Here is a 27,867-nt window from a genome sequence, read left to right as displayed (position 1 = left end):
CTTTCAATCGTCTGTAGAACGTTATCGATAACCATAAAGTGTTCAATAACTTTATATTTTCTAAAGAAAATAATGGAAACTTAAAATTTTATATTGAAAATTCTCAATAACTTTAAATTTTCTATAGAAAATAATCGATAACTTTAAATTTTTCTTAAGAAATTTATCGATAACTTTAAATTTTTCATTAATCTTATCGACAACATTAAATATTTTAGAGAAAATTATCGAAAACTTTAATTGATCTACAGAAAATTAAATTTTATTTCCAATTTTCGGAAACTAATCCAAAATGAACATTTAAATAAATACATTTATATGTTCATTTTGGATTATTCCTTATTTATTCCTTAGAAAATATTTTAAATTTAACGTATGGTGAAAGAAATACGAACAAATATAAAATTAACGAAAACAGTTGAAAAAAAATTTATTAAAATTCAAATTGTAATTAATATTTAAGCTTACATACTAAAGTATATTTACAAAAAAAATTAGCTGCTTCGCGATTTGCTTTTCTTATTTTTTTGGGAAGATAACTCATTGAAGCCTGAATTCTTCTGTATTTATACTTTTCAGCTCCTTTTTTATTTTCAGAATTAGGGAATCAACATTTTTGGCTCTGTATCCTCATTCATAAACTTTTCGTTTCAAATTAGCCACAAAGTTTCAATAGGTCGCAATTGTGGAACATTTGGAGGGTTCATTTCCTTTGGGACAAATTCTATTTTTTTATTTTTCAAGTTTCCTATTGTGGATTTCGCATAGTGAGAGGACGCCAAATCTGGCCAAAAAATAATTTTTTGTTTTCGATGATATTTTTCGATAAAATTTTTAAGTGCTGGCACACATTTTTCATTGTAAACTTGGGCATTCACAGCTAATCCACCTTTAAAAAAAACTGGTTCACTGATACCACTTTCACTTATGGCTAACCATAACAAAACTTTTCCTGGGAACTTTGTCTTACGAATAAATTTAACTTTTTCGGTGGCGGCGTGACTAGAAGACTCAAAATAATGTTTTGGTTGCCATTCATTTCCTTCAACGGTAAAATATATCTCGTCGTCCATTACACATTTGTACTCTGATGAGCAAGAAAAGTAATTTCTGGAAAGCTCGCGTAGTCTGTGTTTAATTACCTTTTGTTGAGCTTCGGTGGTAAATGGTGCTGTTCTTTTCTTCCTTTTCTGTACTCCCATGGATTCTAAATATTTCTTAATTGTGTTTTTGTCACAATTATATTTCCTACCCAATTGACGATATGATTTTGCACTGGCACCTAATACTTCATTTTTTAATTTAGAGCGTAGTTTGGAGTCTTGTAAACTGTATTTTCGACCAGATCCACTTTTTCTTTCAATTGGCATATTGTTCTCATATAGGTTTACTGTCTTGTAGATAAAGGTTTTTTGGAATCCCATGTCCTTAAAGTGCCAAAAAATTTCATTTTTGGTTTTATTTGGGTTTTCTTCACAAAATTTAACAATTAATTTTCGACGGTTCAGTTCGTTTAGTGCCATTTTCGAAACAAATATTAAATTGATCCGAACAATTTTATGTTTGATAAATAAAAAGACAGTACTCTTGAATTTACCGTATGTAATTTTTTTGTTAATGTCATGTGTCATTTTTAAATAGAGTGTTTACTTGTTCGTATTTTATTCACCATACGTTATAACCGTTTTTCATAATATTGAAGTTGACAATACAATGGAATCTTTTCCAAATGTTCAAATAAGAGTTGAAATTTAAAGTAAAGGGTAAACAATTATGGAGAAAAAAATAATTTAGTTAAAATATGTTTGTGGAAAAATATTTGATTTGAGAAAAATATTGAAAACAATTTTCAAAAAATTTTTGATTAAAAAAATTTTGGTTAAACAATGTTTCTAAAAATTTTAAATATATATCTACAAAATTAAATTTTGAAAAATAATTTTTTTTTATTTTTTTTCTCTTTAATTTAAAAAAAAATTATGACAAAAGTTTCTTTTTGAATTTTTTTAAATTTATTAGTGAAAACAATTTTGTGGTAGTCGTGGTATTTTGCTTATATCTCTGCCATTTGTGGTTCAATTTTCTAGATGTTTAATAGCAACCGAACCTAAACCAAATAATATTTATTATGGTATTGACCAATCAATGGAAACTTAGGTTTTATTTTTACAAAATTGTCTGGACCTTCTAATGACTCTGTATTTTGTGGTACATCTGTTGTAACTATTATTGCTTTACAGCGACCATTCATTGAACCAATTGAAGATTCAATATTTCTGCTTCGAAATATTTTGATAAAGCTTCCTTCGTGGTATAATATTGAGGCCATAAGTAAAATTCCTCGAGAGTTTTTTCCCTTTTCCCAGTTTTTTACGCGGGAAAAACTCGCGTAAAATTGGGCTGAATATATTTTATACTGTGAATTGGACCCATACTGCTACCCACACCAGAATATTGCCACAGTCAAACTTTACTGTCTTAAATGCGTTCTTTGGGGTCTAGTCTCTTTCGCTTCGGCAGTCTTACAAATCTTGTATTTGAATTCATTCGAAAAGAGAAAAGTTGGTAGGTATTACATTTCTGTCTCGAGCAGTTTAAGTGTTCCTTGTCAAATTTTATACAACCAGTACGGTCAATGCTAAGAAGTATAAACAAACACATTCTATAAATGTATTTTTGTTAAAATGTAATCTTGAAACTTACTTTATTGTTATAGAAAAACTAGTAAATGTGAATTTATGTTAGAAATATACCTATTTGTTAAATTATTCAGTTATTGTAAACGTAGATTATTATTTTATTTACATGACAAGCATTCCTCTATAATTGTAATTAAGTTAAATTCCAACACATTATACATAATAATTTACCATCAATTATAAATTATATATTTTAAACTTTAAAAAATCAATAAGAAAATAATTGTATAGTTTTTATAGGCCATACAGCTGTAAAAGGCAAGTAAATATTTAGATGATGGGCTGGCTCCAAACATGGAGGTCACAATAAAAACAAGACCATATGATTACAAATTAATTGCAGAAAAACACGCAATAGCAAATAATGTATACATACTAACATATAAAGAAAACTAAATTAAAGAATATAAAACACAACAAAATTGCAAAAAAATAAAATAAATTTAATTAAAAATTATTTAAATTTATTAAAAAATGCAAAAAAAAAATAATAATTGTCAAACCACTAATAGAGAGATACACAGAGAAAGAGCCACACTCAGCATATAAAAAATGATAACATTCCAGAGAAGACAGCGGGGGTGTTTGTTTTTCTTTCATACCTCTGCAGCTCACTTATTTGTTTTGTGTATATGTAAAACAACAACAATAGTTATATGACTGGTTTCAACTACAAAAACAATTTATATCTGTATATATATATTTCCAACAACTTAATTAAACAACAATCCAAATATGATAAACAATTCTCTCTTTACTTATTGTTGTAAAAATATGCATATAAAATTAAATTTAAAAAAAAAATTCGTAATAAAAATGAAAAGTGAATCACCTAAATAGGTACCACCGTCGTTTTGGTCGATTAATCAGGGGTATATTCTCACGGACTATGGGAGTCGTAGCAGAATTTTGTGATGAAACGTCATCCATATTCATTTTTGCCATGGAAAAAGTTTCTATTAATTCACACAATTTATTTAGTTTTTATTTATCTCGTTTTCTTGAAAGTTTAATGTAACTTTTCTTGAGACTCTGTAGCAACTAGAATCTATGTTTTTTTTCTTGTCTGAGACACACAAAGGAAAGTTTTCTTCTTTGTCGTCGTTGTAGTTTATTTTCTAGACATGGGAATTTTTCGTTTTTTTACACGTTTGTAAGCAAAAATTTTATATTTTTATGCATTATTTGAATAGATAACTTTCTTCACTTGTTTTATGTGCATAATTTTGTTAATTTATTAGCTTTTTATAATTATTTTCACAAAAACACTGTGTTGTTTCTTGTTTGTAATGATTTGTTAAATAAACTTCGTCTACAAAAATTTTTTTGCATTGATTTATGGGCATCACTTTTCTTGTGTTTTTTTCTCTCTCTCTCACACTCTCTGTAGAAAATCAATATTAAAACAGGGTTGTTTAGGTAACAAAACAAGTGGCACACAAGTGCTGCCACTTGTTTTAATGATTAAAAAACAAAGTTGCCAGTTTAAAAGGTTGAAAAGTAACGTTTAAAAGGGAATTTGAATATTATTATTTAAAAAAAGTAATGTTGCAGAAAAAAAATAATACAATACAATAATACATTTTTAAAAAATATTGAGAATTATTTTGTCATAAAATTCTTATATATAAAACAATTTTTTGTGACAAATAAAGAAATATCAGGTTTAAATTTTGATTTTGTGACAAACTTAGGACAATAAAATATTTAACACAATATATATCTATTTTATCAAATTTGTGACAAATTTCTTGAGATATTTTGCTATTAATTGTTTATATAAAAAAATATTTTTGTTTCATAACAAAAAAATGTTCACAAAATACCTATAAATTTTCAGAATAAAAGTTACAACATAAATCTTTTATAATATGTAGTTTGTAGCCGTTTTTTAATAAAATAATAGTGTGTGAGATTATCACAAATTGACAATAAAATTTTATAAAAAATTTAGATTTGATGGCAATTTTTTTTTTGTAAATTTAAATTACTTTTACAGATTATTTGTGATGATTGTCAAAAAAAAAATTGTGAATATATTTTTTATTTATCACATTTTGGGACTCAAACAAATTTGTAAAAAGGCTAAAAAAAATATTCTTATAAAAAAACAGGAAATGTTTTTCTTTCTCTGTAAGATTATTTTTAAGTTCCATTTTTATTTTGCCTTTTAGAACATCAGGTCTTCAAATATTAAGCCTTAAACTCAATTTACAGCCACACACTAATCAAATAAGCAAATATAAATGTACTAAACAAAAATGAAAAACAACAGACCAAAAAAATACTAATAAAATAAAACAAATTCAAATAAAAGTATATAAATAAAAGAAACTTTAAGGCAAAGAAAAGTAAACGTATATTTATGTAAATAATAAAAATATAGTAAAAACAAAAAAAGAGAAAAAACTATGTATATACAGACATAAACAATAAGATCAAAGTTACGAAGAAAAAAACTACAAGATACAAGAAACTAAAAACAAAAAACAAAAGAAGATACATACGACCCAGTATAAATAAACTTATGAAAAAATACCCTAGATAATATATAAAAGTAAAGCAAAAAAATAAAAATAATTATTACAATTGGCTTAAGGAAAAGGTTATTTCGTTTGGTGTAATTATTTAAATTGGAAATAAAAATAATAAACTAAAAGAGAATAATACTATATAATATTGATTCAACGAAACTAAATTATAAGCTAAAAATAGTATATATTTAGTTGGTAACCCTTGGCTTAAAAATGTAAACAATTGGTTTACCGTTATTTGTGCAAAATGGCTGCTGAGTGAGTATTACTTGAAAGAGCAGAGACAAATATAAACAAACAATTTACCGTTACTGGTGCATTTTCTTATATTAGTGCTGCCAAGTTTAAGATTTATTACTAGTGATTGTCAACAAATCATTACCGTTATTAAAGAGTTTTAAAGCTGATAGATTGCCTACAACTATAAATGAAACCTGTTTAAATTATAAAATCTTTGTAATTAAAACTCTTTAACGAAATGATTATTTCCTTTACCGAACATTTAAATTTAATTCACTCTCTAATGGGGGAAATGTATGGCATACATGTGTTTGCATGTCACTCTATTGTTAATACGTTTTCTACTCATGTTATTTTATTGTTTGCTGGCAATATGATAAAAGGGCTTCAGAAGTGGGGGGATTGCAAAGCTAATGTTTGTTAAGATTATAGTAGAGGTGGTGGTATAAATGAATTTTATATAGTAGTTTTGTTGTATTTTTTATGAGGTAGCAATGTTTGCATATCAATGAATGTGGTGTTAATTGTGTATGCATACATTTTCTTTAGAATTTAAGATTATTACTACCACAAGTTTTCTGTAAGCTGCTAAGACAACCATAGACTAAAATAATTTTGTTTAGGCGATCATAACAAAACTACAAAATTAGCACTTTAGTTAAGAAATGTTTAAATATAAGGGTATTTTAATATGCAAGTACACAGCTACAACATTTAATGCAAACAATAGAGGGAATTTATAAATGTTTTGATAAATCATTTTGTTTAACTATATTCTAGTTGATAATTAAAATTTAACTCACGTAATATTGTGTTTGTGTTATATATGGCTATAATTATAAAAAATAAACAATAATTTGTTTGAAAGATTAGTGTTTAATGTTTGTTTTTTAAATGCCCCACAAAATGCCAATTTGTCTAACACTTTTGATGTCACACTTGAGTTGTCATGATGTCAGCTCAAACATTTTGCTTAAGATAAATAAAAATACTTAATATTTAAAGCAATTCGCTTTCACTTTTCTAAATATATATTTAAATAAAGAATTCTTTAAGAAAACAAAATATTTCTTATTTTGAAGAATTATTTTTTTTCAGATTCAAATGCCATTTGTTTATTTTTATTTTGTAAATAAAAATTTACTTTGTATTTAAAATAAAAATTTGATTTGCGTCATCATTTTTTGTTTATTTATATATTTTTTTTTAATTATTTTCATTTGTTAAACGTTTGCTTTTGATGTGACAATAATATAAATTTCAAATATTAAAAAAATTCATACTTATAGTAGGTACGGACACTTTTAAATACTTATAAATAACCTACTTTCAAAATGTATTCAATATACACATTTTTTACTTTGTGTGACTCATAATTCTCCATTAAACAAATCAACAGTTGTCTTAAACACATAAAGTAAGGATTGTTTTGTATAACTGAAACTGAGTTTGAGAGTCAGTTATAGATTTCCGTGTTAACATGAAATGATTGAAACAACAAAGATTTCTTTTATGCTTGAAAATTCCAAAACAAATCAAGTCATTCACCCTTTTCATTATGGAAGTCATTTAAATGATTGTGAATCACAAATCTACACGGTAAAGTATTAGAAATACATATGCAAATTATGGTTTATTTAAATGTTGGTAACTCAGAAGAATGTTAGAGTTGGAGTGAGTGCTAGTTTCACTCTTATTGATCTAATACTTTAATGCGTGTTAAACTGACTGACTAACCTCCATTTTCTCAATCTCTGGTTATTTTTTATCGTGACGATATACTGACAGTTCTCATACTAAAATAATAAACGATAATCAGAGATTGAGAAAATAGGGCTAAGGATAATTTAATAAAGTCTTTAATAAGGCACAGATACTACTACACAAGGAAAGGGAAATTGTTTTTACAATATATGACTTTATGGGCAGAAAATAACAATTTTATAACGTAAATTACAAACTTTATTAAAAAACCCACTTATTTGTTGCTATGTTTCTATTACTTTTTAGATTTTAAGGTTTTAAAGAGTTCAAAATGAATTATCTTAGGATTTTAGCGATAGAACTGTTATTTTTGTATCGCCCAACTTGGCACTACTGTTTATGCAATAACAAACAAATGACATTTTGGTTGGGGTTACCATATTTAAAGAATAGTTCTTGGGGAATGCACATGATTTATGTAGCACTTTTTAAACCCTATTTTCTTGCAATTTCATAACAATATTAAATTATTACGAATTGCATTCAGCAATCTATATTTAACTGCTTGCAATGTTGGCAACATATGGATTCCGAGCCAAGCTGCGTCATTTTGTCACCTGACGGATTCCTGTTGACAGGAGCAGTGTTGCCCTTTCAGTTAATAGGTGGGAAATTCCTATTAGTTATATGTTTGGAAAAGTTTCCATTGTATTGTCAACCAAATTAGTGAAAATTGTTAATTTTCTTTCAAAATTTAACTGGTTTTCCGATCGAAGCAGACATTTTTGTAAAACAGTGTTACCAAATTTGTTTAGGTGGCATTTGTCAAATTAACGGTTTCTTCTCTGACACCAGTGATGGAATTTCTAACTGATGCGATTGATAGAAATATTTTTAAATTCATAATGCATATTTTGCTAAAAATTTCTACAAAATCATTATAGCTAAATATTAGACTTTAAAAACAAATAAATTTTCAAACAACAATATACTTTAAAGCAAATTATTTCAGCTGTTTACTGTTTCCCAACTGATAACGTTGTCTTTGTCTGTCAAATGTCATTCATAAAATTAATATTCTACAACAATTGCAAATTACCTTTTGTCTTTGTTTATAAACATACAGTACATGTACAGTAAAATGAAAAAAAAACTTACCGTTTTTCTCTACTTTAAATAGTATTTTATTGTTAAAATTTTTCATTGCAAAGCGAAACTAGAGCTTAATACTTGTAACGCATGGAAAAATTCAAATAAAATTAGTACTATAGCCCTTACTACGAGTATGTACTTCTTCATTATCATCAACCATCAACCATCCCATTCCAACCAAACAATCATACATCCATCGTCTTTATTATACTATAAATAAACTTATTTATGGTATGAACTCACACGAAAACAAGGTACTTTAATGACAAAAGTGGGGTGGATGGTGGTTTATATGAAACTTTCTATTTAATCTAACAGAAAAAGAAATAATACAAAAAAAGTAAGTACGTAGAGGCAACAAGTTGTTGCATTTTTAACCTCCATTAATGAAGGTTGTCTTCTAATTGACATGAATAGGAACGAATGAATGGCATGAGCATGTGTGCGAGAATGCAAAGATATTGATAATAAATTATTGCATGTATTGTTAACCTAATGGGGGGAGGGGGTAGATGAGTGACATGATTGTGGTGAATGTCCGCCCTTAAAGGTGGGGTTATGTTTTTAATTTTTCACTTTTATTTTGTTTATAGATTTCATATGCATAAATGCTATTTATAAGAGGAATATAACCTTAGTCACTGGAAGAAGAATAAAGCTATATATTTATAAACAACATTTCAACATTTTTAAATAAAAAAATATAAATTTATTGATTATCAAGGGAAAATAAGCTTTCAATGAGATACTGACCTAATAATATTATAAAATGGCATCAAATTCGTTAATTTCTAATCAAAATATCAATAATAATGTTTCTGACAATTTTCTTCTACAAAGAATATGGCAACCCTGATCAAAGGAGACATTTTTGTAAAAAAGTGTTACCAAATTTGTTTAAGTAGCATTTGTCAATTTAACGGTTAATCTCTGCCACCAGTGATGGGAGTTTTAGCACTATGGTGTTTTGAATGCCGTTGTACAGTTCTGAATTTAATTTTTAACTGGCTGGATATATCTTTCGGATAAAGTACAACTTATCCAAAACTGAAATATAAAATAAACAATGGAAACTTTTCCTAATATTCCAAAAAATTTTATGATATTTTTATGCTTTTAGTATTTTATTAATATATACGGTTACTTACTTATATTAACAAACAATTTTTTGATTATTTCATAATTATGGTATTGACAAACAATGGAAACTCAAACTTGCCTGAGAGCAAACTTACCAATATCTCGCTGCCCTCAACATTCCTGTTACCCAACACAGTCGTACTTGCTAGTGTTCCCTCTGCCCCTTCAATATTCTCTTATCAGCTTTGAGTTGATCTTGTGCTCTTTCAGATCTTTATAGACCGCCAGATTTTCAACATGAAAAAGTCACATTATTACGTCACTGACGAGGAGATAGTGCATTACGATAACAGAAACGACACCAAAGATGCTGCAGAAAGCAACCCACAATTATTCATAGACAATTATGTAGAATATATCCACCACTTAACCAAAATTACCGACTTAAAAATAATCAGCTGATAAAGTGCATGCGTAAGCAAGTCTGAATAATTTGGAAGAAGGAAAGCATGGCTTCTGCTTGGAAACCCATCGTGTTATGTCGGGTACGCAAAAAAAGACAGAACATCCTCCGCATCCCCAAATCTCGTTGTAGATACTCAAACCTGATGAAATTATGCCCAACAAATCCATAACATTTTCTCACTCCCACAAATCTTGGAAACATCGCACGAAAATCAATTTGCCTTCGATTATCATTACAGGTTCAGGCTACGTATGAAACCATTTATCTTGTTAGATGGTAGACAAAAAGCATCAGGTCGTTCCGAGCCATTTCGCTCTGATCGTCGCCAAAATTGAACTCTTTCTGTAGAGTATTAACACGGGATGCCAAAGAAAGAATGAAAGTGGGTCGGACGCCTCTATTGGCCAAGAAATCGACCTGTTAGTTCTCCGCGAGTCTTTCAGGTACCCAGAACAATGTCAGATCATTGTGCTCACCGAGTTAATTCAAAGATGTAAAGCAGTCCGGCCCTTGCGTCCCCATTGACCTTTTTGGAACCACCACACCTGATTGACATTATCCTGAGAAGAAGGATGAAGTTTGTTCTGCCCTCAGATCCCTTTCAGGTATAAAGACTGTAAAGTTCTTGCGTAACTCCAAAGTAGATAATATACAATCCGATACTGCAATTCTAGGGTCCTTCTTAATCGCCTTCGATACTCCTTTAATAGAAAAACTGTTTGAAATCATGTCTAAATATGGGATTGTTGCAAAACTTGTACGACTTTGCAGAATGACAATGAACGTCACTAAATCTACGAAAGAAGAGAGCGATTTCCAACTGAAGTTTTTTCTAGAATTGAGAAGGAATCGAATATGGATCTGAAGATGAAGGTGGCCTAGACGAAATTTATGCTTCAACTACCCGAAAAACATACCGATGAAAAACAAATGCTACATAATGGAGGAAGTTAGACGAATTTGTCATGGAGATTTTGACATTTGCGCTGGGTGCCAAAGCCGCGGCGGACATTTGCAAAATGTTATATTCCATATGTATTCATATCGAAAGGACTTTCAAACGAATAACAAATTTCGATGATAAATCACATAAACTTTGATTTATTTAAATTTAAATTAAGATAGGAAGAACTTAAGGAAAGACCCTTTACTTATTGTGCGACAAAAAATTATCAAATGTATTGCGGTGGGGACTTTTAAAAAACCCTGCTTTTACTTCAAGTACAAACGTTATCTCAGCTGTGGTTATGGGTTTAATAAAGATTTTTCACCCACGTTGTAACCTTTTCAAGGATTATTGTAAAAATTTATTAAAATTCTTTAAATTTCTCTTATTTTTAGCTTTTATATTTCTCATAAAACAAATTCCTTGTTCCTTTAGTGATATTCTAATAACTAACCTAATTTTATTACCCATTTCTAGACAAATAATACCACAACCCAATGGACTACTGCAATAAATGTGAAACAGAAATGACTCAAATAAATATATTTGACTATAATTTATAATTGTTATTTCTTCAAAAAAAGGTGCGGTTTGAGTCATAAACAAAGTACTTACACTCTTTAACTTGACAACGACAAAAAAAAAAACAATATGGGTGGAATAATTGTTTCCAAATGAAATAAGTATTTGTAAAAGTATTTAAGGTATTACATGGAAAGCTAAAAAAACAGCCCTGAAACTATTATTATTCCAAAAGAAATTCTGCACTATACAATATTACACACAAAATAAATTGAAATGAAACAAATGTTGCAAAATATTTAAAGAGACAACAACCCAAAACCAAGAAAGTCACATACATATTTCATGTCTCAAACTAATAGATAAAAAATAAAAACAGACAAAAACAAAAAATAGAAAACTTTCTAACGAAAAAAAAGAAGAAAAAAACTAAAACATCTAAAATAATCTATAAATTTTCCAAGAAAATGTATGTAGAACATGTAAAAATGCTATTTAAAAATACGCTTGAAAATCCCATTCAAACATACAACAGCCAGACAGTTCTTTAAATTAATGTCTACTTTAGCTATTTGCTTTTGTTTTAATATTTAAATACAACACTAGACTCTTTGTAGAAACTGTCTAAACAAATTCAAAATCATGTGTTTTATTTTCAAATTTAGCTAATTAAAATCCCTTGTACAATATGAAAATGAAAATAAAATTTTTCTTTCAAAATAAGCACAAGACAGCCAGACGAACGGACAGACAGACAGACATAAAAAGAAAACTAAAAGCTTACAAATTTGAAAATGTAATTGTCTTTGAAAATCAATAAACACAATTATAGTGTTTTTTTTGTTCAGATTTTCGTATTTAGAATTTAAAAATATACCAGCCACTCGCCACTCAAATACACAAATGAAACAAACAGAAAACTAACCAGACCAATTCGACCATTAAGTTAAAACAAAATTTGTTTTTCCAATAATGCTTAATTGAAAACAAAACAAAAATCTTGCAAGAACACATGTACTGTGTTATAATTATAGTTTCGCTAAAAGTATTGCCTAAAAAAAATTTCAAATCTGCTAAAAATTATAAATAAATTAGTTTGGTTTTGAAGACAATGACTTCCAAAACACTTTCTTATATTTTAAAACAAATGGTATTTCTTTTATAAGTTAATTAATTGGCCTCTTTAAAATAGTGACATTAAATTAATCAATTTAAACCACTTATCATGATTTCACTAAAAACAGGAACGTTATTTCTTGCACTTTAAATATGCGCTAACTTGGCATCACTTTGTATTAACCCTATGTCTCTACCTGATAAATTTTTGTCATGATAAACGTCAAAATGGTAGTCGAGATAAAAATTATCATTGCTTCATGTTACAAAATTGTTAGTGCTTTAGCTCAGACAACTTTGTATTGACAACTACAAATTACCTCTGGGATGTCACCGGATTAGTCATTCAAAATTCTATGATTTTCTTTTATAACGCCCAATCTTCCTGCTTTTTGATGAATCCAGCTGTTTGAGTAGTGACATTGAATTAATCTTTTTAAACCACTTATCATGATTTCACTAAAAACAGTAACGTTATTTCTTGCACTTTAAATATACACTAACTTGGCATCACTTTTTATTAACCCTATGTCTCTACCAGATAAATTTTTGTCATGATTAACGTCAAAATGGTAGTCGAGATAAAAATGATCAGGTATAGTCACTATTTATTAGTATTATTGCTTCATGTTACAAAATTGTTAGTGCTTTAGCTAAGACAACTTTGTCTTGACAACTTATGGACCGTCACAGGCTGCATACAAATTACCTCTGGGGTGTCACCGGAGGATTCTTCCAAAATTCGTTGATTTTCTTTTATAACGCCCTATTTCCAGCTTTTGGATGAATCCAGCTACTTGCAAATGTTTTCAAATTGATGATTGAGTAAGCTCCCAATGATTTTGCAAGCTCTTGTTGAGTTTGACAACAATCTTCATGTAGTAATGCTTTCAATTCTTGGTCTTCAAACTTGTTTGACTGGCCTGGGCGATCTTTCTCTTCCGTTTCAAAATTAACACTTCTGAACCATCTCTCGCAAGTTGAATCCTATGAAAAACAAAAACCGCGTTCAAAAGATACGCCATCTATTGTAAATCTCGCATTTTAGGTCATATGTTTTTTTTTAGTTTGTTTATTTATTTAAGATATAATTTTCATAATAAGCATTTAAAAAATGAAAAACATGAACATCTTTACTACTCTGTGGCTGTTTGAAAATTGTGAAATGTTATAATGTGTTCCCCTTGTTTAAAATTAATATAAATACAAACAAATTTGTTCCGCTGTCAGCTCATCTATTATATCAAAGTTACTCGCAGTTGGAGACGCTGTGTTGTGAACCAATCATCACATATTTTTTTATTACACAAGGCATGATTTTATCATAACTTTTAAACATTTTATTTCTGAAAAGTGTTAGCGTAATTTTGTTCCAATTTCATTGGTTATTTAACAGTTTTTATCCTGTAACCTGGGTCCGGTTTTCACAACATATTTATAATATAGAGTATTTATCTTCAAAAGAATGGGATTTAATTGAGCTATGATCTAATATAACGTAGAATACAAAAGGAATATGAAGCGTATAAATGCTTCAAATCTTTATATCTACAGAAAGTGATTTGAATTAACACAAACTTGGGTGCATTCAAAACTGATCCCATTATGATACCCAAGGGGTAAACAGCAGGGTTTTTATTATACGTCCGTTGTTTCCAGGCTAAACCAACCAGATTCTCTGATGAAGCAGTAGATTCGTCTAAGACTCATCCTTGATAGATCATCTAAGCATGATAGGAATGGAATTCCGAGGATGCGTTCCTTCAGGTTTATAAGAGCCGGGCATTGGCAGAATAGGTGGGACACCGTCTCCTCTTCTTCTTCATTATGACAGCTCCTACAGTACAACACACAAATATAACGCCCTAGAAGGATTCTCAAATGAATACATTCGATGAATTGACAGTGAGTTGTATATATTGTTTTTCCATGAGGAAAGGAACAATTCGAAGAATTGTTTTGGACTTTAGATATTGTTTTTTGGCATGCGGTAATTACAATGGAAGCATACTGAGGATCTCCACTAATTACACAAACACTAAAGCAGTATAAAATAACTGTTGATTGTATACATCACTTCGAAGTTGTATCTCCTTGTCAACACACTGACTAGGCTACTTACTGATCCAATGAAAACTACTTATATTATAGGCAGTGACTACATGATGCCCGAAAATTCGACCAAAAAGTCCAACAGACTAAAGGCCACAGCAATGCTATGAAATGGATATCTGATAAGAATATAGCGAGAACAATTTTCCAACCAAGTAACGCCGAAATACCCTGTTAGAGAAGACCCCCCAGTACCAATCATAGAGTGCCAGTTACCCTGTCTAGCAGACAAACATCATTGGCTCCTTCGAATGTGGCTTTAGGACTGGTAAATCTACAAATCAAAGCCGCATTCAACATCCCGATACTATCAAAGCTGTTTGAAACCATAACTGACTTTCGTATCGCAGCAACATTAGTACGTCTATGCAAAAAGATACCGACTGACACAAAATCTTAAGTTTATGAAGATCTACATTGTAGAGAAATCAGAGAAACTACCCTAGAGTATGCTTCTTTCAGACAGCTTTCTTTCCAAGTATAGTAAAAGGAGTCGACGAAAGTGGGACTAGTGGTAAACGCAACAAAGCCTCTACTTTCAAATTCCAGATAGTAGACTAATTCAGTTTACCTTTTGGAAGGCTACAAGGAAGCATCTTGAAACTTCCACATAGTAGACCAATTCATTTTCTTTTTGGGAGGCTATAAGGAAGCTTCTTGAACGCGTAGAGGAGAGGGCGAAGGTTATTATTGGTGACAGTGGATATCCAACTCAATTGATTCGCTGGAGCAACGTCGCAACGTGGATTGCGTTTCACTGTTCTATCGGTATTACAATCGAATGAGTTTTGAAGTTGGGAAGTTATTCCTGATACATAGTACAGAAATCGATGGTAGAGCATGCTTATTTCAGACTCCTTCCTTACAAAGTATAGAAAAGGAGTCAACGAAAGTGGGACTAGAAGTAGGAAAGTGGGACCTCAAACAAGAGCCTGGTAGTTTTATCTTCCAGGTAGTAGACGAATTTATTTTCCTTTTGAAAGGGTACAAGGAAGCTTCTTGAACACGTAGAGGAGATGGCGAAGATGATTATTGGTGATAATGTGTATCCAATTCAATTGATTCGCTGGAGCACCTACGCAATGTGGGTTGCGTTTCACGGTATTACAAAAGAATGTGGTTTGAAGTTGGGAAGTTATTCCTGATACATAGAACAGAAATGGATGGTAGAGCATGCTTCTTTCAGACTGCTGCCTTATCAAGTATAGTAAAGGAGTCAACGAAAGTGGGACTAGTGGTAAACACCTCAAAGAAGAGGCTGGTAGTTTCATCTTCCAGGTAGTAGACGAATTCATTTTCCTTTTGAAAGGGTACAAGGAAGCTTCTCGAACGCGTAGAGGAGAGGGCGAAGGTGATTATTGGTGATAATGTGTATTCAATTCAATTGATTAGCTGGAGGACCGACACAATGTGGGTTGCGTTTCACTGTTCTATTCGTACTACGAAAGAATGTGTTTTGAAATTATTCCAGATAAATAGTAGAGAAATCGATGGTAGAGCATGCATCTTTCAGACTACTTCCTTACCAAGTATAGGAAATGAGTCGACGAAAGTGGGACACGGTAAAATAGAGGCTGGTAGTTTCATGTTCCAGGTAGTAGACGAATTCATTTTCCTTTTGGAAAAGTACAAGGGCGAAGGTGATTATATTGTGTATCCAACTCAATTGATTAGATGGAGGACTGACACAATGTGGGTTGCGTTTCACGGTACTACAAAATAATGTGTTTTGAAGTTGGGAAGTTATTCCTAATACATAGTAGAGAAATCGATGGTAGAGCATGCTTTTTTCAGACCTTTTCAAGTATAGAAAAGGAGTCGTAGTAGACCAGTACAGGTAGTAGACCAGTAGATTTTCCTTTTGGAAGGCTACAAGGAAGCTTCTTCAATGCTTAGAGAAGAGGTAGAAGATGATTATTGGTGACAGTATTAATTCGCTGGACCACCGACGCAACGTGGGTTGCGTTTAACTGTTCTATCGGTACTATAATCGAATGTGTTCTAATGAAATTAGGGAACTTGTTTGTGAAAGCTGCATAATTTTACGTAATACACGTTTTTCATCAAGAACACATTCCTTTGTGGTCGATTGGATGTGGAACAAACTTCCCGCTGAAGTCTTTACTGTCACCATCAATGCAAGAAAGTTCATATCGAATGTCAACAAACACTAGTCCCACTTTCCACCCTCCCATAACCTAGTTCCATCAGTGCTGATCCAAGAAGAAAACAAGTAAGAAAGCCGAATCTAGATACCCTTCACCAAATTATACTTAAAAATAATTTTTTTTAAATATTTTTAGGTAAACAAAATTTAAATTTTATTTTTTTCAAAATTTTTTTATAGAAAGTTTTTTTAAATTTTTTTTTTAAAATTTCTCAATTTTTTTTTTTTAATTTAAAATTTTTTTTTTTTGGAAAAATAATTTATGACAAAAAAAAATTTTTATGAAAAAAAATTCGGGTTAAAAAATATTTTTCCCGATTATGACCCATTGTAGGTCCAACTTACTATAGCTTTATATACATCGTTGCAATGGACTTTAAAATATCTATCATTAGATATCCATATTGTCTATATTAATGACTTAGTAATCCAGATATAGATAAAAAATTGGCAAAAAATAGAGGTTTTCCCGGTTTATATCTCAGCCATTTGTGGGCCGATTTTGCAATTTTTTTAATAGCAACCGAGCCGGAAGAATTCCCGATATATTGATGTATGTAAGTTATTTAGGGGCTACGGAAAGTTGATTTCAACATACAGACGTACAAACGGACATGGCTATATCGACTTCGCTATCTATAAGGATCCAGAATATATATACTTTGTGGGGTCGCAAATGAAAAATGTAGAAATTACAAACGGAATGACAAACTTATGGCGAAGGGTATAAAAAATCTATTTTGATAAGAAAAATTTGTTATGTTATTGACTGAAGAAATTGGAATATTTATTTAATAGAGCTTAACATCCGTTCTCTTAATATTTCAAGTCTAGTTAAGTCAAATAGGATCATTAACAGAGATTTATTACTTATTTGGCAAAATTTGTGCATTTCCGTTAAATTCCGAGTAATATCCTGCCAGTAAGGGGGCAACTCTGTATTTAGCTGTCATTCTCACTTAACGTTTGACATATTCATTGTGTTTACTTATAATGCAGTAAGCAAAGAGACAAACGGGCGATTTTTACAAACTTTTAGCGATAAAAAAGGCTTAATTCATTAATTTCAAAGTTATGTTCAAAAGAAAACAAATTTGTTTATATTTAACACCTCTTCTGGGCAATAGATGAAGTATATGGTTTGATTAAGTAAAGCTTAAATTAAGTAAATTGTAAATTGAAAATAAATTGTTGTATTTTTTTATTTTTGGTTTTAAGTAACAAAACAAATACAAGAAATCATGAAACAGAATTTCATTAATTTTCTGCTAACGTAAGCTAAGTTTTTAAACTAATTTTATTTATTTGAGGTAATAAAAATTACTCAAAAAAAATAAAAAAAAAAAACAATTTATGAACGTTGGAGTTTGGTGGTTTGAAAGCGTCACGCAAGGCTTAGAAAATCAAAACAAAAAAACAACAAACAAAAAAACGTTATAACGTAACATAGTAACGACATAACAGATAACAGTGGTAAACGTAATGTGCAGTCAACGGTAGTTTTAGATTTTTGTTTCTTATTTCTTTAAACAAATGTCCGTCTGGTTGTGTTTTTTTCTAAAATAAAAATTAGTTTTTAAGTTTTTTTATTTTAGTTAGAAGTCAGCTTGAATCCATTGATTTCTAAACTCATAAAATATGTTTTTTTTTTTTTTTTTTTTAAAAAAACATGTTTAGATTTTATTTGTGTTCAAATCTATTATGTGTGTTTCTTTTTTTTTTCTATAAATGTTGATAAATAAAATGCTGATATGATTTTTAGTTTTTGGTTTTTTTTTTCTACGTCTTGACCTTGAAAATGTGTAAAGCTGTTGTTTATTTTTTTTATTTTAAATTGTGTTTTTTTTATTATTTTGCATTTTAAGTGTTGAAAACTGGTATTTGATTTTTGTTTCTGCTTCCAAAAACAATTAAATAAAACATTTATTTGTTTGTGTCTTAAATACATACGAGTACATCGTCTACAAATTGTATGGGATTTAAGGCAAACGTCAATGGTTTCCAAGTAAAATCAATAAAATTGTATTAGAATTGAAGAAAAAGCTAAAGAGATATAAAAGTGTAGAAAAAGAACTGCGTTTTCGTTTAGAAACGTTTAAAAAAAACATTTTTTTTAAATGTAATTAAATTTGCAAACAATTTAAATGTTAATTCGAGGAATTCCCTTTAGAAATAATATTCAGAATATTTTGAAAATCCAACATGATTTTTATAAGTCATAAAAAAGTTATATATTCTGGATACTTATAGATAGAGGTGTTTTATTTGAAATATAATTTCTAAAGCCCCCATGAAAATTCACATACCGCCTTGTCAATATATCAAAGAATTTTGATATTGAAAATCAGCAAAATCGATCCGTTATTGGCTGAAATATAAGGAAGTACCCAAGACGAGCTCAATTTTTCTTTTATTTTACAAGAACATATAAAACTATTGGGTGTATGACTTAAAAATGCGGGATTTACAATAAATTGCGTATTTTTTGAACGCGTTTTTTTTATTTTTAATAACTTATCAGCCCAATTATGAATAAAAAATTCCGCGGGAGTTTGTTCCTCGAGAGTTTTTTCCCATTGAATTTGAATAGGAAAAATGAGAAAAGGGAGAAAACTCCCGGGGAATTTTAATTCATAATTGGGCTGTATATGTCATTTTGAAGGGTACATATCTGTCATTTATTCTCTTTTAGTCACTTCTATAGGCAAAAACATGTGAAATTTTGTTCCCATGAAATATCCATTTCCCTCGAAGGGAAAATTGTTATCGTGATATTCTCATGATCTTTTCATTCACAATAGTTAATTTTGTTCGTAACAGCTGTTTATTGTTTACAAAATTCCATCTAAAAATTTCACAACAAGCGGAATTTTTTCACGGAAACAAAGTTAATGAACGAAAAAGGAAATCATTTTTGTACCGAAACATTACTTGCGATAAGGGTTTTTAATTTCCCGACCTTTTTTTGATTCCCGGGAATCGGTAATTTTTTATTTACATTCCCGGGTACCCGGCTATTCCCGAAATATATATTGATACTGTAAATTAGGAATATTATAGCCAAATTTCATATAATAACAGAGTGTTATAATCATTATATATCGCAGCTTCGTATTAATTAATTAAATTTGAGCTTAATTCATTAAAATTTTAATCCATAATTAAAAAATGTCAGCCTTTCATTCCATAAATAAGTCCATTCCAAACATCTAATTATTTAGCTTCATTCAAAAGTTTTTCTTTAAATTGAATTAATTTTGAACATCAGAATTTTGAATAACAGAATTTATTCAAACTTTGAATGATTAAATTTTTGTAGATTTTGTTAATCTACTACAAAATGACTTTACATTTTTTCTTCATTCAGGTTTGTTTTGCTTTTAATCATTTACAAATGAATTGAAAAAAATTGTCTTAAGCCTTTTTGTAATCGATTTGAATTGAAGAAAAATTTAATCATTCAATACATTTTGTTATGGATTTGAAGAAATTTATAATGATTTAATAAGAAATTGATTCTATAAATAATGAATTCTCAAATGAATAAATTCAATAAGGAATGAATTCAATACCTTAATCGTTAAGAGACACAATTTATTTTGATCTCAAAAATGGAATTAATAATTAATCCTTTGTTATGCGACCCCATAAAGAATAAATATGTATATACACTGACGTCTTATAGATAGCGAAGAAAACGATGTCCGTATGTCTTTTCAAATTATTGTATCATTCGAAAAACCATAAATAAAAACTTAAAAAAAACTTTTCACATTTTTTGGTGAAAAAATAGCTTTGTAACTTGTTTTCTTTGTAGTTTCTTATTTTTTAATTCCCGGGATTCCAGACTAAACATCCCGGGAATCGGGTAGTGAAAAATTGGAAAAATTCCCGGGAAATTTGTACCGGGAATTCCCGGGATAAAAACCCTACTTGCGATAAACCTGCCGAATCGATACCAAAGCCAAATATCCATGGCGATAAGGTAATGCTCTGTATTTGGTGGGAGCAAAAGGGTCCTATATATTATGAGCTGCTGAAATCTGGCCAGACCGAACGCAAGTGATTCGTTTGAAGCTAGCATTGCCCGAAAAACGACCAGAATATACAGCCAGAGATGAAACCGTAATATTCCATTATGATAATGCTCGGCCACATGTTGCAATACCTGTTAAAAAGTATTTACAATGAAGTGGTTGTTATGTATGCCCCGTCCGACTAATATTTGCTTCGATCGATGCAGAACGCTTTCTCTGTGATACGCTTCACTTTGGAAGAGAGTATCCGATATTGGCTTGATTCCATACGTTCGTTAAAAGCCGTTTAATAGTTTGAAAATTGTAACAACTCTTTATTTATTTAAAATGTACAACAACAGAATTAAATAGTCACTCAATGTTTTTTTTATACACGTTTATAAATTCTCATAAATACAGACACTTTATAATGCATACGAATTCACTTGAAAAATACAGCACACTTTATGGCACTCAGTTGATGTTTATTTGAATAGCGTATCTGATAAACTGACTCACGACTGCAAACTCTGCCAATATTTATAACACTGCCATCTGCACTCTAGATTGTTCTTTAACTGTCAAAATTTGAATATTCTAGATCTTACTAATACATACGCCATCTGTGGTGTACTTTCTACAATGTTCTTTAACTGAATATTCGAATTCGAATACAGCGTTGCCAACTTACGATCACATCAACTGAAAGCTTTTATTTAATAATGTCCACAGATATGTTACAGTTTGCTATTACAGCACTGTTATTTGAAAGCATTATGCTACTTTTAAATCAGCCCTTAAAATCGTTATATTTGAATTCAAGTACAATTTCGTAACAATATGTAGTTGTTGTTAAAAGTTGAGAATTTAACCAGTAAATATAATAATTTCCTTAATCAATATAAGATCAATCGTGAACTGTTTAAGGCTGATCCGACTTTTAGCGCTGAAATAATCAGTCATATTGTCAGAGACTTTTTGGACATCCCACTCTCTTCCTGCTGAACTAAATGAAGTAGTGATAATCAAACATTCCAAGAAGGTAGACTTAACAAAATGCAAGAACTGGCGGTGTATAACTCTTTTAACCACGATAAGGTTTTAGCGATTATAAAACATGCTAGACTGTCATCATCAATTTCAGCAGTTCTTCGAAATGAGCAAGCTGATTTCAGTGCACACCGATCTTTCACCTATCATATAAATAGCCTATGGATCATAGTGGAGCAGTCGTTGGCAATCTCCACTAAATCTGATATTTATCGAATTTGCCAAAGCATTTGATACTATCCCCCAGGCAATTCGGCACGCACTTCGATGCAAGGGAATTCCACCTGAGCTAATCAACCATATCAGAGCTCTGTATATCAACTCAACAAGCCGAGTACTGCATGAAAGCATATTAAGCAATCCGATTGGTGAAAGCACTGGGGTACAACAGGAATGTATCCTATCTCCGCTGTTATTCAATATCAATTATGCAGCAATCAACCTGCATTAAGAGAGGCCTTACATGGGATATGAATGGATGACTGGAGGATGTGGAATACACTGATGTTATTTGCCTGCTCGCACATAACTTTGCCGACATATAAGCCAAATTATATCAGATATATCAGCTGGCATCTGGTGTTGGTCTTCATATTAACTTCGACACAACTAAGGTTCTACATATAAGTACAACTAATCTCTTCAAGGTCAGAGTTAACAAATTAGAGCTCGAGGATGTGCAATCGTTTGCTACTTAGGAAGTATTATATCCACCACAGGCGGCTCACTTGATGATATTGCATAAGAAGAGCAAAATAGTAATTTGGTGCATTATAAAGAGTATGGAAGTCACCACAAATATATATTAAAAACAAGCTCCGCCTTTACTCCGCAAATGTTCGCTCCACCCTGCTATATTAATGTGATTTGGAATAAATTGGAACTCTATTGCAAGTGACATACAATCCCTGCAAGTATTTATTGCAAATACAAGGTGGCGCAATAGTAATGGCCCCTAATGTCAGTTCTGTTTTGACATTTGTGTAGTAAACACATGCGAAATACACATTAATAAACAATGTTAAGCTACACTGTTCCAAAACCCGGAATATTGCCGACTATTTATTTGACCAACAATCGGTCGGTTTTTTCATCAAAAATAATCATGAGTGATGAGGCCCATTTCCATCTTAGCGGTTACGTAAATAAGCAAAATTTACGCTTCCTGGGCACTGAAAATCCGCGTGTAACCCACGAAGAGCCATTACACCCGCTCAAAGTCACTGTATGGTGTGCAGTTTTCGCTGGAGGAGTCATCGGACCTTTTTTCTTCGAAGACGTCGCGGGAAAACCGGTTACTGTGAATGGTGAGCGCTACAGAGCAATGATCAACGAGTTCTTTTTGCCGCAACTTGATGAATAGGGATTGGAAAACATGTGGTTCCAACAGGACGGTGCAACGGCACACACTGCACGTGCCACAACCGATATGCTGAAGGATGCATTTCCCGGGCAGCTAATCTCCCGTTTTGGCGATTTGCACTGGCTAGCAAGCCTCAGACTCTTGCAGCTCTTAAAGACAATATCCGTCAAGAATGTGAGGACCTATCGCCTGAAGTTTTGGCCAAAGTGATGGAAAATGCCATAAAAAGGGCTCAAATGACAATCAACTGTGGCGGCGGCCATTTACATGACATCATATTCTCGACTTGATGTAAAAAAAATTAAAAGACGAAATAAAAATAATCCACAAGAAGAATCAAAGTTTTTCATTTCTTTTTTAATTACAGCCAAAAAACATCGGAAGTTTACTTTTGCGCCACCTTGTATTTTGGACGTACATTGTTTCCTAAAGAGACTTCTTTAGAACATGCGAAACACCAGTCCGCATAGAAATTGCAAAGAGGAAATTGAGCTGGGTTGGCCATATTTTGAGAAGACCTCATGATGATATATCAAAGATGGCAATTGACTGGAACCCTAAAGGCAGCAGAATAAGAGGTAGACCCGCTAACACCTGGAAAAGGTAACTAGAATCCGAAATTAGCGAAACAGGAAAAACTTGATCCCATGGAAGAGTTTCGTTACGGCCCTTTGTTCCAACTTATAACTAAAGGAACTTATATATCTAATATACGATTTACGATCGTATTTTAATTCCAAAGAAACACACTGACATAGGAGTCAATGATTTAGTTGAAAACTACGAATTTTTGTTAATTTGTTTAAAATTATTTAAAACCCACATTATTTCCATTGAAACAAATGTTAAGAAACCAGCTAAAAATTACTTCCATTGAAATAATTTGAATTCGTTTTTAGTAATTAAAATTCCATTAAACATTTTTCAAATTCTAATAAATTAAACATTTGAATTGCTACGATATCAAACCATTTATCAAACTATTACACACGTCAATGCGGTAAATAACACACAGGGCAACACAGATTCTAAGTCAACAAAATAAATAATCAATTAGTAGTCAAAACCATACATCGGAAACTCTCCAGTCAAATACCTAACTCAGTTGTCAAAAACTTAAGAGGTGAGAATGTATTAGTAAACAAAACTATGTGAAAACAACACACTTTTTTGAATAATTTTTTTTTAAGTTTTTTCATGCAGTCAATTCAAAGAAAGTCTTATAATTTTACAACTGTATAGATATAGAACACACAAATGTATTGAAATTGTTTAATAAATCCCTTGCCACAAAATATTTTGTTGCCCTGTGTAATCATTGAAATATTCAAAATGATCGGAATAAATTTGTCATTGAATAAAAATGAGAAAATCATTTTATTTACACGGTTTAGAAAAAACAAAAATCAAATACAACAAATGTTTAAGACTATACGTTCTGCTTGCATATATATTTTTTTGTCATAAATAATGTATTTCAACACAAAATAATTACTATTTTTAATAAGCTAGAGCTTTTTAAAAACAACAACTAATAATATAGAAATACATATATACAAAATATAAAAACAAAAACCACTAAATTGTAAATTCTATTTATGTAGTATTTTGTCCACCGCCTTCAACTGTATTGTATTGTACATTGTGTGATGGAAAAGTATTTTAATTTCGTTTTGAAAAAAATAAAACCTCATAATATTCATGTGGGACTGCCTTTTGAAACGCCTCCTAGGGCAATCAATGTAATGAAAGAGAGTAACTCCTTCCTGTTTTTAAATATTTCATTTGAATGAAGTTTACCTGGATATGGATATTTTCCAAGTTAGCAACTCTTGCTTCATTCTTCAATGAAGACCAACAAAATGTTAGGGAAAATTAAGCGATGATTTTTCAAGAAGACATAATTTCTTCAGTGTATATCCGACCAGGAGAGGGCGAAGGTGATTATCGGTGACAGTAGGGTATCCAATTCTATTGATTCACTGTTCTATCGATACTACAATGGAATGTAGTATCCTTTGTGGACGATTGGCCAGTGGACCGCACAACACACTACAGGGAAAATTCGTTCTTTAGCCATACTATACGTGTGTGGAACAAAATTTCCGCTGAAGTATTGTCATTTTCAATGCAGGAAAGTTCAAATCGAATGTCCTCAAACACTACTCCCTCTTTCCTCCCTCCTGTAACCAATTTTCCTAGTCCCAATACAATGCTTTGCATGAGTAGGGGTCATCCCCTGACTGGAAAATTGGATATTATGGAATATTGTTGTCATGGTGGAATATTACGGTTTCATGTCTGGCCGCATATTCTGGGCGATTTTCGGCCAATGCTCTCCTCAAACGAAACAGTTGCATTCGGTACAGGTTTCCTGTGATTGTCTGGTCAGATTTAAGGAGCTCATAATAGATATGAAGAAATGATTCGGTGCAAATATGATTTTCCATGATCATATTTGGGATGACCATGAGGGCATGGTCATCCCACGTGGAGGTGATGTGATCTGGAAACCGAGATCGTGCGATTTGACCTAGTTAAGTCGCAGGTCTTTGTCACAAACCACAACCGCCCTCAAAGCCTACATAACCCATGCTCTCTTCGTACTTCTCTAGAAGGGGAGATCGAGTTGGCGAAGGTGTCTACATTCAGGAATGTGGAATTATCCTTTAGAATTCCAAATTAATGTAGTATTATTCAAGCTGATATACCCAACTGTGTTGCTGACAATCTGGTGAAAAAAGGGAGCCATGATGCCTGACGGAGACATAGACTTCCTATGCTGAATATCGTTATTTAAATGCAAGCAGCGAATTGGCAACTGTTACTATGAGCTCGCTCAGACAAGATGGAGGAGTGAATCCTCCTGTATGATTACCAGAATGACATGGCCTAAGTAATGCAGTGGCGATGACAACTGGACTCTGTAAATTTGGCAACCATGCAAAGAGGCATGGCCTGCCCTATAATGACTTCAATAGAAGCTTTCACAATGAAGAGGAGGATGAGACCGTTTTTTATCTTCTTTGTCACTGTCCGGCATTAGGAGATCTACGCATTAGATATCTAGAAAAACGTTCCTTCAATAGTCTTTCGGAATTCTCGGACATACAGTTAGAATGCTTCAACTCATTTATAAGGAATAGCTATTTGCTACTCACGCCAAACATGGAAATCTCCTCAGGGTGTTCAAGTATCCGTCAAATGACTGGAGTCTACTAATATTCATCTTACTCCTCGTCAGACCTCTACTGTATGGACCCAAGTGAGCTGTTCATTCCTGCTTCTATTGACGGGTGCCTGACAATTAGGAGATCTAAGCATTAGGTATCTAGAACATCGTTCCTTCAATAGTCTTTCTGAACTCTCGAACATAAAGGTAGAATGCATCAACTCTTTTATAATGAATTGCAATTGGCACTCAAGCCAAACATGGGAATCTCCTCAGGGTGTTCTAGTATCCATCAAATGACTGGAGTATACTAATCTCCATCTAACTCCTCGCCAGACCCCTTCCTTTATATTTCTTCTACATTTTTACTCTTTTTGACTTTCCTCTTCTCTTGTCATCTCTATCTGGCCCTCTATTTTTCTAGGTAACACAAAGAAACCTACTGTATGTACCCAAGTGAGTTATTCTTTTCTACTTTGATTGACGGCTGCCTGATAATTTGGAGATCTACGTATTAGGTATCTAGAACATCGTTCCTACAATAGTCATACTGAACTCTCGGGCATAAAGTTAGAATGCTTCAACTCATTTATAAGGAATAACAATTGGCTAATCAAGCCAATCATGGAAATCTCCATGGGGTGTTCAAGTATCCGTCAAATGACTGGAGTCTACTAATATTCATCTTACTCCTCGTCAGACCTCTACTGTATGGAGCCAAGTGAGCTGTTCATTCCTGCTTCTATTGACGGGTGCCTGACAATTAGGAGATCTAAGCATTAGGTATCTAGAACATCGTTCCTTCAATAGTCTTTCTGAACTCTCGAACATAAAGTTAGAATGCATTAACTCTTTCATAAAGAATAGCAATTGGCTACTCACGTCAAACATGGGAACCTACACGAGGTATCTCCGTCAAATAACTGCAGTCTACTAATCTCCATCTCACTCCTCGTTTGACCTCTTCCTCTATATTTCTTCTACACTTTTACTCTATTTGACTTTCCTCTTCTCTTGTCATCTCTATCTGACCTTCTCATTTTCTAGGTAACACAAAGAAACCTACTGTATGGACCCAAATGAACTGTTCTTTCCTGCTTTGGGTTTCTAGGACATCGTTCCTTCAATAGTCTTTCTGAACTTTCGAACATAAAGTTAGAATGCATCTACTCTTTTATAAGGAATAGCAATTGGCACTCAAGCCAAACATGGGAACCTCCACGAGGTGAACTAGTATTCGTTAAATGACTGTAGTCTTCTAATATCCATCTTACTCCTCATCTGACCTGTTTCTTTATATTTCTTCTACACATTTACTCTATTTGACTTTCCTCTTTTCTTTTCATCTCTATCTTCGATTGACGGCTGCCTTACAATTAGGAGATCTACGAATTAGGTTGGTAGGTCATCGTTCCTTCAATAGATTTTCTGAACTCTCGGACATAAAGTTAGAATGATTCAACTCTTTTATAAGGATTTGCAATTGGCACTCAAGCCAAATGTGGGGTGACATAGTATCCGTCAAATG

General features: G+C 31.6%; 1 protein-coding gene across 2 annotated transcripts in view; it reads right to left on the bottom strand.

Moving 5' to 3' along the window:
* Window positions 1–27,867, bottom strand: part of LOC135952091 (probable phospholipid-transporting ATPase IIB) — a 44,217-nt gene that overhangs the window by 8,371 nt on the left and 7,979 nt on the right. The window contains exon 1 of one of the 2 annotated variants that reach the window (XM_065501888.1): window positions 3,532–4,006. The exons of the other annotated variant lie outside the window; for it this stretch is intronic. Coding sequence (XP_065357960.1) covers window positions 3,532–3,644 — 113 coding nt within the window. The 5' untranslated portion in view covers window positions 3,645–4,006. Of the gene's footprint in view, window positions 1–3,531; window positions 4,007–27,867 lie in introns of those variants that run through there. 2 annotated transcript variants of the gene reach the window in all.

The sequence above is a fragment of the Calliphora vicina genome, chromosome 2, assembly GCF_958450345.1.
Source record: "Calliphora vicina chromosome 2, idCalVici1.1, whole genome shotgun sequence".
NCBI classification, from domain to species: domain Eukaryota; kingdom Metazoa; phylum Arthropoda; class Insecta; order Diptera; family Calliphoridae; genus Calliphora; species Calliphora vicina.
Note: the sequence above shows the minus strand (reverse complement) of the source record. Positions and strands in the feature narration are given on the sequence as shown.